Source organism: Penicillium canariense, assembly GCF_028826845.1.
Source record: "Penicillium canariense strain IBT 26290 chromosome Unknown utg000001l_segment0_segment0, whole genome shotgun sequence".
Lineage (NCBI taxonomy): Eukaryota > Fungi > Ascomycota > Eurotiomycetes > Eurotiales > Aspergillaceae > Penicillium > Penicillium canariense.
In genome coordinates, this window is record NW_026622728.1 from 5714578 (window position 1) to 5727766 (window position 13189).

The 13189-nt window shown below is 53.5% G+C and overlaps 5 protein-coding genes across 5 annotated transcripts; 2 read left to right on the forward strand and 3 right to left on the reverse strand.

Annotated features, from left to right (window-relative positions):
* Positions 1-802: 802 nt before the first annotated feature.
* N7482_001935 (agmatine deiminase family protein) lies at positions 803-2032 on the forward strand (the record flags this gene model as incomplete). Its single annotated transcript, XM_056684060.1, has 1 exon — positions 803-2032. The coding sequence occupies one exon, from the start codon at positions 803-805 to the stop codon at positions 2030-2032; it is 1230 nt and encodes a 409-aa protein (XP_056547666.1).
* A 435-nt stretch (positions 2033-2467) lies between these two features.
* Positions 2468-2818, forward strand: N7482_001936 (putative quinol monooxygenase; the record flags this gene model as incomplete). The annotated part of the gene is made up of 1 exon (XM_056684061.1): positions 2468-2818. One exon carries the CDS (start codon positions 2468-2470, stop codon positions 2816-2818), a length of 351 nt encoding a protein of 116 aa, XP_056547667.1.
* A 145-nt stretch (positions 2819-2963) lies between these two features.
* On the reverse strand, positions 2964-4886 carry N7482_001937 (DUF4246 domain-containing protein; the record flags this gene model as incomplete). Its single annotated transcript, XM_056684062.1, has 4 exons — positions 2964-3533; positions 3592-4633; positions 4696-4772; positions 4818-4886. 4 exons carry the CDS (start codon positions 4884-4886, stop codon positions 2964-2966), a joined length of 1758 nt encoding a protein of 585 aa, XP_056547668.1.
* Positions 4887-6171: 1285 nt separating this feature from the next.
* N7482_001938 (uncharacterized protein) lies at positions 6172-6762 on the reverse strand (the record flags this gene model as incomplete). The annotated part of the gene is made up of 1 exon (XM_056684063.1): positions 6172-6762. The coding sequence occupies one exon, from the start codon at positions 6760-6762 to the stop codon at positions 6172-6174; it is 591 nt and encodes a 196-aa protein (XP_056547669.1).
* A 3343-nt stretch (positions 6763-10105) lies between these two features.
* Positions 10106-11836, reverse strand: N7482_001939 (C2H2-type zinc finger protein; the record flags this gene model as incomplete). The annotated part of the gene is made up of 3 exons (XM_056684064.1): positions 10106-10131; positions 10212-10991; positions 11080-11836. 3 exons carry the CDS (start codon positions 11834-11836, stop codon positions 10106-10108), a joined length of 1563 nt encoding a protein of 520 aa, XP_056547670.1.
* Between the last annotated feature and the right edge of the window lie 1353 nt (positions 11837-13189).

The following is a 13189-nucleotide window of genomic DNA, read 5'->3' on the forward strand; positions in this document are numbered from 1 at the left end:
TAAAGGCACCTATCCCGGAATGAGCGCCCGCGCCTCCTCGGGGCCCGCGGGCCCCGAGGCCCAGAATGCGCGTGTCCGCGGGGTGTCCTGCGGACCGCTCTCGGGTAGGATTTGTGGAGTATTGTCGGTGGGGCGCCATGTCAAGCAACAATATTAGCGGCATTCACGGGCACTATGCTTTTGATGTTATGGCTTGGCGAGGAGTAGAAAATGGAAGGAGCAGATGGCGGTCTCAGCCACTAGGAAGCTTAACCCCAGATTATCCACCTGAGTCTATGCAATTAGCGTATCAGAAAGACCATGGGTTGCAAAACAGGTGCCTATTCCGGCAGCCCACTAGAGAAAGTGGATCGGAGCAGGCGTGATGAACCAGCGATTCCATTTGATGGTTGAAGCAATGGCGGTTGGCGACGGGCCCAGCGACAACCTTATCGTCGCGTGGAACATCCCCTTCGGGCAGCTTGCTATAACGTCGCTTCGTCTCGAGTCCGACCACATAAATACTGTCGGTTCGCCGCGGATTGCTTCCATTTCTTCACCACCAATGTCGAAGCTGTTTTGCCCAGCGTCCCGCTCTCTTGCGCGTCCGGCTTTGCTTGACCGAAGTCTCTATGCACCACGTCTGGCCTTCGTTGAGGTGAGCAGCACGCCAGCTGCACCCATTCCAATCCTCCTTCCCAGAATGTATACATGTAACTAAACACCTCTCCAGGGCTATATAAGTCACATATTCGATCAACATAGACCCTCAATTCTCCGCAAACGAGGCTTTCAAACCCAACGTCCCCTCGCAACCGCCGCCATGCCAGCCACCAACAACGTCTGGCACGCCCACCAACGCGCGACCCTCCACACCGAAACCGACCCCAATAAGAAGTACACCTACCTCGCCGAGACTACCCCCCACCTCGCCACAATCCTCAGCTTCCCCTCACACTGCTCCACCTTTCCCTCCCTGTACGACCGCACCTGCAGCGAAATCGTCGATCTCGCCGGGACCATCGCCGCCTTCGAGCCAGTGCGCCTGCACGTCCGGCCCGAGAACCAGGGGCGCGCACAGGAGCTTGTCGACCAGCGCATGGCGTCCGCACCGCCCGAGCACAAGGCCCGCATTAGCCTGATCCCCGCCCCCACGAATCACATCTGGGTCCGGGATACGGGCCCTGTGTATGTGCGCGGCGCCGAGGATGGCAAGCGGTATGCGATTGACTTCCGGTTCTGCGAGTGGGGGAACAAGCTCGGGGAGCAGATCTATACTGGCATTCCGTCTCAGGCTGCTGCGTTGAAGGCGGAGATCGAGTCGACAGAAGACTGGCCGATCATGGACGAGGAGGTGCGGAAAGAGAATACCGCGTTTGCGCAGCGTGTGCTGGAAATTGAGAACGCGACGTACCCGGATAACCCCGTGGCGCGGGTCGTGTCGGGTGTCCGGCTTGAAGGCGGCGGCATTGAGATGGATGGCGAGGGGACGTTCATGGCGATGGAGAGTAGCGTGACGGTGCCCTCGCGCAACGAGGGGCTCTCCCGTGACTGCATCGAGGCTGAATTGAGCCGCCTGCTCGGCATCAAGAAGTTTATCTGGATTCCCGGTCGCGAAGGCTTGGATATTACCGACTACCACATCGACGCCGAGGCACGCTTCATCCGCCCTGGTGTCGTGGTGGTGGGCAGGCCGCATCCAAAATGCGACCAGGTCTTTTGGGACGTGTATAACGAGATGCGCGCGATCCTGGATACCGCGACCGACGCCCAGGGCCGCCAGTTGCAAGTCTACGATATCGAGGAGCCAGATCCAGACCTGGTGAAGGGCGATGTGCCGGGTGAGGAGGTAGCTCCCGCGGCGTCATACGTGAACTTCTATTTCACGAATGGTGGACTAGTGGTTCCTGCATTCGGTGACGCAGTGACGGATGCGAAGGCACTGGAGACGTTGACGAGGTTGGTTCCTGAGCGACAGGTTCGCCAGGTGGCAGTCAATGCGCTCCCCCGGACTGGAGGTGTGCTGCACTGTACGACGCAGCAGGTGCTGTGAGAAATGATATGAATCACTATGTTTTGCCAGGGCATTTTCTTGAGCGAATCTCATCTCTTGGGCGTTAGAAACATCATACAATTGAAAATATCGCCATGTCAACACAACAGGCAGGGCCTGCACCAATTGGTGAATTTCGCAATGCAAAAGTAGACTGAAGGAATTGATGGTATACAAATTAGCGTCTGTGGACCATATTATCCTAATTAGGGTTAGACTTGGATGAGTCACGATGTATCATCGCCAGTAACGGCCACTTGTTGTCTTCGAGATGAATTGCGTCGCCGGGCAGTATAAGAACACACACACCCAAGGTGTAGCGGGTGTGAACCGAACTCCCCAAGTCGACCTTACCCACCATCACTAGCCGACCAGCCTCTCATCACGGCCCCCTCAACCTCAACCCAAACCAAAATTGAATGATCATAAACCAACATGTCCACCTCAGAAGCAGAAGATTTTCTGACGGAGCTCCCTCCTTTACCAGACCATGAGTTTTGCATCTATGGCACTGTCTACGCCTACCCAGAGCACGCAGATGCCCTCGAAGCAGTCTACGCCGAAACAACCCGACTCGCGCAATATGAACCGGGTGTAATTTACTATTGTCTCACCCGGGACAGCAAGGAGCCGCACATCTTCTATTTCTTTGAACAGTACACGGGAAAGAAGGCATTCGATGACCACAATGCGCAGCCTATCATTCAGAAATTGATGGATGATAAGTACATACGCGGGGTGAAGGCGAAATTCGGGAGTCAAATCAAACCGGTCTGCGCAAAGTGATGGGACAGAACTGAATGCGCTTGTCTCTAGATCAATTCTGCAGGACTTGGCCTTCAGAACGCCGTGCCGAGCTTCAATGCTGCATAAGCTGCTCACGGCGGAACGAGCGGTAAAGCTACCAGTTATCGTATTATCGGAATCCTCTCTAATGCTCGCAAAGACTAAAAGATCCCTCCTGATATGCGGTATTTTGTTCCTCAGCCCTCAGCCCGCGCTCTTTCATCAGCTCCACTCTGTAGGCCTTTGCCTCTTCCAGACTGATTGGTGGCACCCCGTCCCTCTTCAACTCTCTCGGTGCATCTGGAGAAAGATTCTGCGTCGTAGGTAGCCAGTCTTCTCGCTGTGGCGGAACATTAGCAGAAGAGATAATCCGCGTGTGGGGATCCACGAGGAATAGCGCAAGAATCTTTCGATGACCAGGCTTAGACGCATCGGCTAGAGAGAATGGCGAGACCCGATGCTGGAGCGTGTTGGGGAACGTGATGAGACGCCCTTCTTTGGAGGCCACGCTGCCCAAGTCTTGCGTGATCAGGCCATCGCTCCAATTGTCCAAGGTGTCAGGAAAGCCGTAGACTTGCTGGAGGAATTCATGGCGGTCCTGTTCGTACTGAAGGCCATAAAAATCATCCATAGCGCGCTGGCGGAACGCCAGTGAACTTGGGGTAATGTTCTCGCTGTCGTAGTAGTAAATTGCTGATGCGGCAATCCGTTCATTCTAAGTATCCCCATTAGACAGTATCCAAAACCAATCCGAGTGGTAACCCGGTACTCACCAATTGCCCCTCGATATGCCACGTTCCTCCTTCATAGTCGGGCTTATCAGGCGTGAGCACGATGTTGGCGAGTTTCACAATAACCTGCAAGTTGCTTTCGGGAAAGTGCTCCAGGAAGGTGAACTCTCCATGTAGTGGCTCCGGCACTTTGAATTCTCCTGGCTCAGGAAGCTTGACTTTGCGAGACGCGTACCATTCCTCCAACCGGGCCTCGTACTTATCAGGGTCCTCATCTATATCTTCTTCGGGGTACTCCGGCATGGGCACCCCATCCTCCTCATACTCAACGCCGGTAAACTCGATTCTTTCGTACCACCCTGGTCTCTTGCCCACGGACTTCTCCCAAAGGGGCACCGTCTGTGCGAGAATCTTCTCAACGACTTCATAGAGCGCCCGATGGTGGACTGGGTGCGCATTGTTGATGTAAGACAGGATACGACAATCGCCATCTTTGGTCAATTCCACTTCGCAGGGCAGCCACTGGAACTTGGTACTCAAGACCGCCGGATGGGGTTCTCTGCGATAGGAGGATGTGTGCGGGGGTAAAGCGTCTTCCTTCGGACTCCGAAGCCACTGGCCCTCTCCCATGCTGTCCAAACAGTCATCCAGACCAATGACTCGATCTGGAAGGACATGTGTTCTACCGTATATCACCGGGAAGAGTGATGGGTGCACGAGATCGACTACTTTCTCATCGGAGCCCGGATGGTAGTCTCTCTGGTCGTCTGGTACATTTTCGAAGGGAACCACTGCTTCTTTGAGGGCCTCTTGCAGCTCCTTGGAGACGGCGGTGTCAGACTTGATGACTCCGGAGTGAAAGACTTCCACGAAACCGGTCTTCTCCAGGATGCCTGCCTTCCATTGCAGCTCTTTGATGATCCAATCCATCATTTTGGGTGTGGCATCTTGTCCACTCCTGGCGACTTCTTCACGCCATTTGGCAGTGATATGCTCATCGAAGACCTTGCAGGACCACTCAGGCTTATCTGTGATGATGTTCATGATTTGCATCATGATAATCTCTCGGTGAGTAACGAGTGCACTATAGGGGTTTGTCGTCAGCGTTCAACATTTCACAACACCCAGCACACGGTCAATTCTTACTCGAGGCTGCCATATTCAAGATGCTTTGGATCAAGAGCATTCGGAAAGCCCGATATTCCTGACCCAAACACATTTTGCTGGGCTCGTTAGCAATGGTATTATTGCGGATGAGTCTGTCTTACTTGCGGGGGGAAATTCAGTGGCAAGTTGAAGCCCGGCATCTGGAGCGACCAGTTACCCACGGAATTCATCCTGGTGGGTTTAGCACAAAAGCGGTGCTGCTGTAGTCTCCAAAAAGATCGACACTGCAGCATTTCCTTAGGGGTCCGGGTTTGAATCACGGAAACGCCCGGGTCGATCGGGGGGCCACAGGCAGGAACCAGGCAGGAACCAAGCTGAAATGTGCGCTAGTTGTGCATCGGGGTTAGGGCTTCTCAATGAATTGAAGAATGGGAATATCTCTTAAAATAACCTGGACCACCATATTTGCCCAAAAAATAAAGTGCTGTTGGAATTCGGGTCGGACGTGATTCCAATGACAGTTCGCCCGAGAGAATCGACGTAAGTGTCATTGAAATCCTCGGTGAACAGCTCAATAAAAGCCAATTACCGAGTCAATCGAGTCAAAAGTAACATCAGGTTTACTTTTGACTCCGTATTTAGAGACTACAATTCGGACTCAGGTGTACTGGGAATTATCTCCGGATGCCCTCGCATACCAAGTCGGCAGTGAGCTGCCATTTCTTAGGCCAGACCCCGGCAATTGCGGCCCATCTGGCAGCCATATTGAGGGTGTGGATGAAATAAATCATATTCTAACCAGCAAGAGACAACCTGGAGTATTCCTCCCTCAAGAACACGTAGGGGTGGTAGGTCCACTTGCGGCTCATTAGGGCTCCGTCTCTCCGCGAAGGCCAATTGCCGTTAACGGCGAGCAATGATCTACCTCAGCTCATATGCAACAACCACTTGCCTAGCCTTGCCGATTGAGTCGTTCTCAGGGCGCTCAAATATGCCCGACATCCCCGAATAGCCCGTGTTCCTATCTATGCGAATCCGGGGGGCGATTTATCGACTAGTTGGTAGCCATCAGGAAGAGCCTAGGCTTATCCGGAGGCCAAGCGTCCAAAAGCGCCCATCACTGCCTATACTACGCTCTTCTCTTACAGCTACTATTCCATAACAACCAGAGCAAGAATCCAAAGGGATCGCGATCGTGATCGTGGTAGTGACATGACGCATTAGCCGGCAATCCGCCATTCAAGCCCCTATAGCATCTATAGGGCAAAAAACACATTCTCCACCCCCACAAGAAATAAGAAATAGTACTTCACGCTCTGCATCGTGCATCGAGCATCGAGCATCGTGCATCGTGCATCGTTTTCTCTACCTCCGTCCAACACAAATCCATGGATCCAGTCCAGTTTAGTCCAATCCCGCATAGAAATCAAGCCGCGTTCGCTAGGCCATCTCCTCTAGACAAGGTTTTCTCTTTCCTTTTTCCTTTTTTTTTCTCTTTGCCGTAATCGTTCTCATTCACAGACTCAACTGATCAATACTCCCCACTCGCCCTCCACCCCCAAGCCTCCCACCCCCCTTCGTCACCATCCCCAACCGATAGAACCGCTCTTCGCCGGCCGGCGTCCGGCCCCCAATATACCACTTCTCCGGGCCGAGCGTATCGCGGAACCCGCCCGAGCCGGAGGACGAGTCGCTGCCGCGGCGCTGGCGGTCTGGGCCGCGGGATATGGGGATGGGTGTGGAAGAAGAGGGTGTTGGCGACGGAGAGGCGGCATCTGTGTGGTAGTGGTGGGAGTGGTATTGGGGTTGGGCTTGTGGTTGTGGTTGTGGTTGTGGTCCGTGACCGGGCTGTGTTGCCGTGGAGGGTGATGTTGCTGAGGAGGAGGAGGATGTGTGATGGGTGTGATGGTGGTTGTGGGAGGCAGATTGTGATGAGGATGGGGACTGCTGCTGCCCGGCTTTGGAGGCTATTGTGCGGGCATTTGTGGACATTTGCGTGGAGGAGAGGGAGGGTGAGGCTGTGGATGGCTGCGAGGCGGCTTTGAAGGTGGACTGGGCACGGAAGGCGGCCAGGAAGTTGGCCAGGAATGGCCGGTTGGTAGTCATGATGTCCGTGGTGGTGGGGGGTTTGGTATTAGACGAGGTTGCAGTGGCGGGGAATGGGAGGCGTGAGACGGGTTTTGATGGGCGCGAACGACCGTGACTAAATAACAGCCTGCCCGCAGGGTATCCAGCAAGACGACTCACAAGCGGAAGAGGGGCTTCCTTGAATCCGGGTTGGCGCTAGAAAAGCGGAGGGAAAGGTTCTGAACGGTCGAACGGCGGGGGTGGAGGAGCGCGCGATCGAAGATCCCGAGTTCACCCCCGAACGCCCGGCGGGGCCAATCAGGCGGGGATGATTATGGGCATGACGTCGCGCAGGAAGATCCCGGAGAGTCTGGCTAAGTCGGGACCTGGCACGGTTAGCGCTGCTGGTTAGTTCAGTGAGCAACTAGGGAAGTTATCTAGAATTAATCCATGAGGGGTGAGGAGGGGCAGGATCCTCGTTCGTCCTGGCTGGGACTCCTTGTCACCACGGATTCTCTACTACTCCGTATAGTCCGGCGACGGTGAGTTACGCAAAAGAGTTTAGCGTGCTGGTTTGGGTTTAGCGTTTCTATGCACATTTGCTGTCGCCGTGCGTGTTTCTATATCGTCCCCTTCCTCGCCGCTTCAACTTCTAGCTGCTTTTCTCCTTTCTACTCTTCCTTTCTCTCCGTTCTCTGTGTGCACCTTACGAGTGAGGTAGTTCCCTTGGTCCGCCGCGCCGACCTGAAGTTCCGGGCCCTACCCTGGCACTCGATTGGTTCGTCGCCACCCTATACTCTTTCCGGATAATCGCCTCTGTATAACAGGGCTACATCTGGCTTGGGGGTGTAAATCAAGGCTAAGGGTATTATCAGCCCTGGCTGATGGTATCTGTATCCCGGAACCAAGGAAGGAAGGAATCAAACTAATTAGGATATCCTACGTGTTTTATCTTCTGGCCTAGGCCGTAGAATAACTACCAAGCAGAGATCTATCGACCTGAAAGTGTTAGCTAGACGTTAAAGATGCACGGATCTGCTATTCCCTAGAAATCGTAATAGCGCTTTTCAGTGTGGCTATTATATTAAGTGGATGAGCGGGTAAATTAGTCGTGTGGTAGTCTTCTACACGGTGCGTTACTCATAGAATTAATTAACAAAATAGGTCTCATTTGGATGCCATCCTGCCGGAGCTTTCGCGTTAAACAAGACGAGATTGATCTCACGAGAGGTATAAAGCTATCTATCTCGCATGCTGTCTTCGAGAGAAAGTAGTCAAGCATCCAACGTAGTTAGGCTTTAGGCTGTATCTCAACCTAGTGCTCAATTCTCTCTACATCATGCAATCCATATGTGTTTCTTTCTCTTCTCCTCGTTCTAGTCAATATGACCTTTACAGATAAAACACGCATCGCCCTTTCTATAGGCATGGCTTTGGTTTGGCCTCGTGGGGTAGACCCTGAGAGTTGGTATCCTCACGACAACCGCGCCGAAGCTCGCAAATTCTCTGAATTTGCCCATTTCCGCGAAGGCCAGCCGTTTTCTTTCCTCAAGTATGGTAGCAATATTTTTTAGCATCTCCTTCCCTGGTCTTATAGGCTGATCACTTGGTAATGAAACGGTGGAAACCACAAAGATAGCCCGACAAGACTCGGTTATCCCAATGAATTGAGTCTGTCTAAGTATTACCCTGGCAGCGAAAGAATCACAGAAGAGGAGATCAATATCATCAAGAAATCGGGGCAGAGCACACACTGCTACAGAAACAGTCTCGAGGCGATTCAGAAGACTTCGATGCATTTTATGTCCTTCAGGCATCTGCAGGAAAGAGAGCCTAAGCCTCGACAAATGCGAACATCAAGATTGGAGATCATGTAGGCAAGGTCTTCTAGTGCCATTGTGATCATTCCGAGGAAATAGAGAGAGTCTGTTGAGAACTTCTTGAAGTACGGAAGTATCGTTCAACCGCCGAGCAAAAGACTTATCTTCTGCAACTCATTGGCTGCTTTCCAACCGGGAGCTATAGAGGGTCTTTCTGTTCCGTTCTCAATACATGGGTAAACGGTGGCCAATACATAAACGACCCTTTAGATATGGCAAATAACGCTAAGCCTAATTTTATTTGGCTACCGCCGTGGTGTCTGTCCCAAGCGCCAGATGGAAAGACCACGATTCGCCCCCCAAAAGCCACGCAGAAGCCTGTCCTTTTTATTGTCACCCCCTATTTACTCCGTTACTCCGTACTATGTGCCGATCCTTCCACCCAGAAAGAAGGGAGATGGCGGGATCGCCCGCGCCGCGAACAGCCGCGGACACGAGGGCACAGGACAAACAGTACAACCGAGCCGCAGTATACGACACTACTTCAGAACATAGTCATAGGATATGAAAGAACAGTTCATCGGGTCTATTTCTAGATGCTTTTCGAGTAGAACAGAGGCCCTCCTAAACATAACAAGGAAAATTGGCACCACACCCTAAATCACACCTCAAGAAGACCCGAAGCCCACATATGTCCGTGCCGTGCCGACCGTACTTACAGGAACGAGGCCATGCAAATGCACCGGGGAAAAGAGTTCAAGTCAAAACAGAAATCGAGACCAAGATAAAGGAAAACAGAGATCAACGAAAGCACAGCACAGAAAGCAAAAAGAACCACTGGCACAGTAAAAACAATGTGAAAACTGGTAAGTCGACAGTGGCCTTTTCGCAAAGCTTTTCTCTTTCTGTTGTCAATATCGCGCAAAAGAACAACACACATGCCCAAGTCTATAGTTTGTGGACGCCGAACGAAGCCACCCGCCATACCATCTGCCCACTCATCAGGGAGATAAAGAAACAACCAGACTCGCAATTCAACCACCAGGTTTGGAAAACAAACTCGCCGAAGCAGAAGAAGAGATGCGGTCCCACACCGGATGGGATCGGTAAATCGGAAATCGGAAATCGGAAATCGGAAATCGGAAAACCAGGGAAGAATGGAGAAGACAGATGATGAAAAGATAAAAAAAAAATTAAAAAAAAGCCACCCAGGACGCACGATACAAACACAATTCGATCACCGAGGGACGGTGCCGGACGCCAGAAGCACGAGAGGAAAACGCCGCTGCGCGCGAGGGCGAGCGCAACCGGACGAATCAGAAGACGCGTCTGAGCGGCCAATTTTCTTGTTATATGAAGGGGCAATGAGAGAATTGGCAAACATTCAAACGATCTCCGGATGTTGCAGGGAGTCAAACCTGGGAACAACAGCAAGTGGAAACCTCCCAGGTCCACCACGAGCAAGTCAACTCTGTACCCGGAGCCCTTCGCATACAACGATCCGAGACGCCTTTCGGCTCTCTCCGTGTTTCACCGCGTTGCATTCCACCCGAACGATCTGTTTACTGTCTCGCGGGCTGAACGGTACCTGCGAATTCCAACCAGATTAGCATGACACCTCGGTTGTCCAATCCCCCAGGGGGAGGGAGGAAAGAGTTCATCGCTTACCATCACCGCCCATCGTGGTCGACGCCAGATACAGTCCGTTCATACCGCTCTCGGGGCCGCCCGCGGTCGTAGCGGGGTAGTACTTGCGATCGGCGTCAACGGGGGCGTGGATCGACTCCTGGCCGGCAGCCATAGAGTGAGGGAAAACAGGGTTCATGTAACTGTTGTCGGCACCGTGCTGGAAGGTTGTCCAGTCAACACCGGGCTGACTCGTATGGTGACCGGACATAATCGGGTATTTGTGGTCAGGAACGACCAGGGGCTTTACCTGTTCAAGAGGACGATCAACACTCAGTTGCTGGCCATGGGCTTCGGCACCAGGGTGATGCATGAGATACGGGTTCTGCTTGGGAGCAGCCATCCAGGAGGCTCGTGCCGCGGCCTGATCGGCGAACGTGTGGTCACCAGGACCACGGTTCATACCGTTGACCGGCGACATGGTGTACCCCATAGACTGCTGGTCCGTGTATCCAGAACGGCCAGCGGCCAATCCGTTGCCATTCACGGCCCCATCGCCGTAATGCGCACCCATAACGCCATTGGAAGATGGGACGGAGTTACTGACTTCATCCTGAAGAGGCTTGGCGGGGTTAGCCGCCGCCGCCGCAGCGGCTGCTTGTTGCTGTGAACGCTTGAGATGGGCCTGAGGGTGCGACAGGTGGGTCGCGCCGGTGGGGTTGCCCCGACGAATCGAGCACTTCTGGAAGTGACGCTTCAAGATATCACTGCGGGAGAAGGTGTCCTTGCAGAGGACGCACATGTAAGGGCGATCACCGGTGTCTATAGAGCGAGCGAAAACAAAGTTGACGCGTCGTTAGCCATACAAATGGTTCGATAATATCACATCCGAGAGGTGCTTGGAACTTACGTCGCAGCAGATGACGCTTCAGATGCTTCGCGTGCAGGTAGGTCTTGTTGCAGTGCGGGCAAGGGAACTTGCCATCGGCATCCTTGGCAGGGATGGTGGTGCTCTTTGCGGTGCCATTGACGCCGTTGGAGATTGGGGTCGCGCGGCCTGGAACACTCGGCAGAATACCACGGCGGCCCTGAGAGCCCACGACCTGCGTGCGCGGCTGATCCTTGGGGGGTCCATATGGCGAGCCATTGGCGCCATTTACGTCAGGCCCCATGCCCCAGGACTTACCATCCGAGTAGCTGAAAGCACCGGAGGGCATGCCATTAAAATCGCGCCGGTCGCGCGGGGGCGCCGGAGCAATGGGCTGGGGGTAACTCTGCGCGGACGACGCGGGAGGCAGCACGCTCGGAGGCGGAGGGTAGGACTGGGAGGGGTGGGCCTGTGTCTGATGATTAGGGTGGGCAAGGAATGACGGTGGCTGGCTACCGACAGTCGTGTGCGGCATGATCGGGGCGGTCGAGGCACCATACACGTCGTGAGTCGACGCGGGATACCGCGACAGGTCCGGCCGGTAAGGCTGGCCCATGTAGGGGTGCGGCGCAGGCGACTGAGTGTGGTGCGGCTGGAGGGGAGGCAGTGTATGCGGCTGGGAGACCGGATACTGTTGCATCGAGTATTGAGGCATTGACATGGGCGTCGACGAGAGCGGCGTGGAACCCTGGGGCATGCTGGTCGAGGGGGGCCGCGAAGGGTGCGATCGGGGATCCATCGTGGCCACGGGTGAACAGGTGATGCGGTGGGTAAACGAGGGAAGGAGGGAGAGTGGTTTCGCGAGGGAGTTGAAAGAGAGAGATTGGGGTAGATTGGGTGCTGAGATCACGCAGCACTCATCGAACACGTCCGTCTCTGGTTCTGACTTTCTTCTCTGTTTTTTTCTCGCGAAGAACAAGAGGCTCCTTGTTGGTTCCCAACTGAAATTTTTCCCGAGGCGGAAAGGGCGAAGGCTTGGTCACGGGGGATGGGCCTCAATTGCAAGAGGATCTGACTCCACCGAGAGATGTGAGCGTTAGAAGGTTGGAGGAGTGAAGAAGAAAGAAAGGCTTGATCGGAGGAGATTCCCCACGGTCACCCACCAGGTCAGAGTCGTGTGGGAACTTGGTGTTCTATCCGCACGTTTGTCACCGTCGATGGGTTTGTATCCACCAGGGAAGCGGGCGTGCAAGTGGGTCTCGCAGCACAACAACTAGTCAGATCTGCTTCGCGCGTCAAGGCGGGAAGAAAAAGGCAATAGGCTGAGCTAGTCAAATCCTGGTCGACACAAAGAAATCGATTGATCCGAAAAGGACCGAGTCGGGGGAGTTGGTAAAGATGAGTTTTCGGAAGGGGGGAGGATGAGAAGGAAAGGAAAAAAAAAACTCTGGAAAGACAGTTCGATCGCGGACGGGGAGGAATTGGGGGGGAAGGAGGGAAGTGGAAATGGAAATGGAAATGGGGGGCGGCCAAAGTTCAGGTAAGAAAAAATACGCAAAGGGGAAAAAAATGGAAAAGAAAAAAAAGAAAATGAAGGAAAAAAAAAAGAGAAAAAGAAAAAGGCAAAATTCACGAGTGGCCGAAGCCCGGGCAAAGCGTGAAAGAAGCGGAACGAGTATACAGCAACGTACCGGGCGATCGTTTCTCGGGGAGGCAAGAGGCGAGAGGGCAACAGCCAATTCCAAGGGAAGGCTGACCGAAATGGGTGACAAGTGCAAAAAACGGTAATCTATTACGGCATATGACATCTTTACCACATACAGGGTACCGAGAGAACCGCCGTTCCCAAATGATCTGTATGGGATGTTCTCGAAGGCCGCCTCTCGAGAGTGTGGTCATCTGATTACCAAACTTACCAGCCAGAACCAGCACAACCGCCAGGACACCCAGCCGTGCCAGGGAAATAAAATTAGATACAATAAAAGAAAAACAGAGGACAAGTGTCAACCCATCAAACCCAAAAACCAGAATAAATAATCTACTCCCTACTGTTATATTCTCTTAAGGGGAACTGGAGGGCCTCGGACTTGAGCGGCCTAGCGTCTTAGCGGCTTAGCGGCTTAGCGGCTTAGCGGGCAGCGATGACGATATG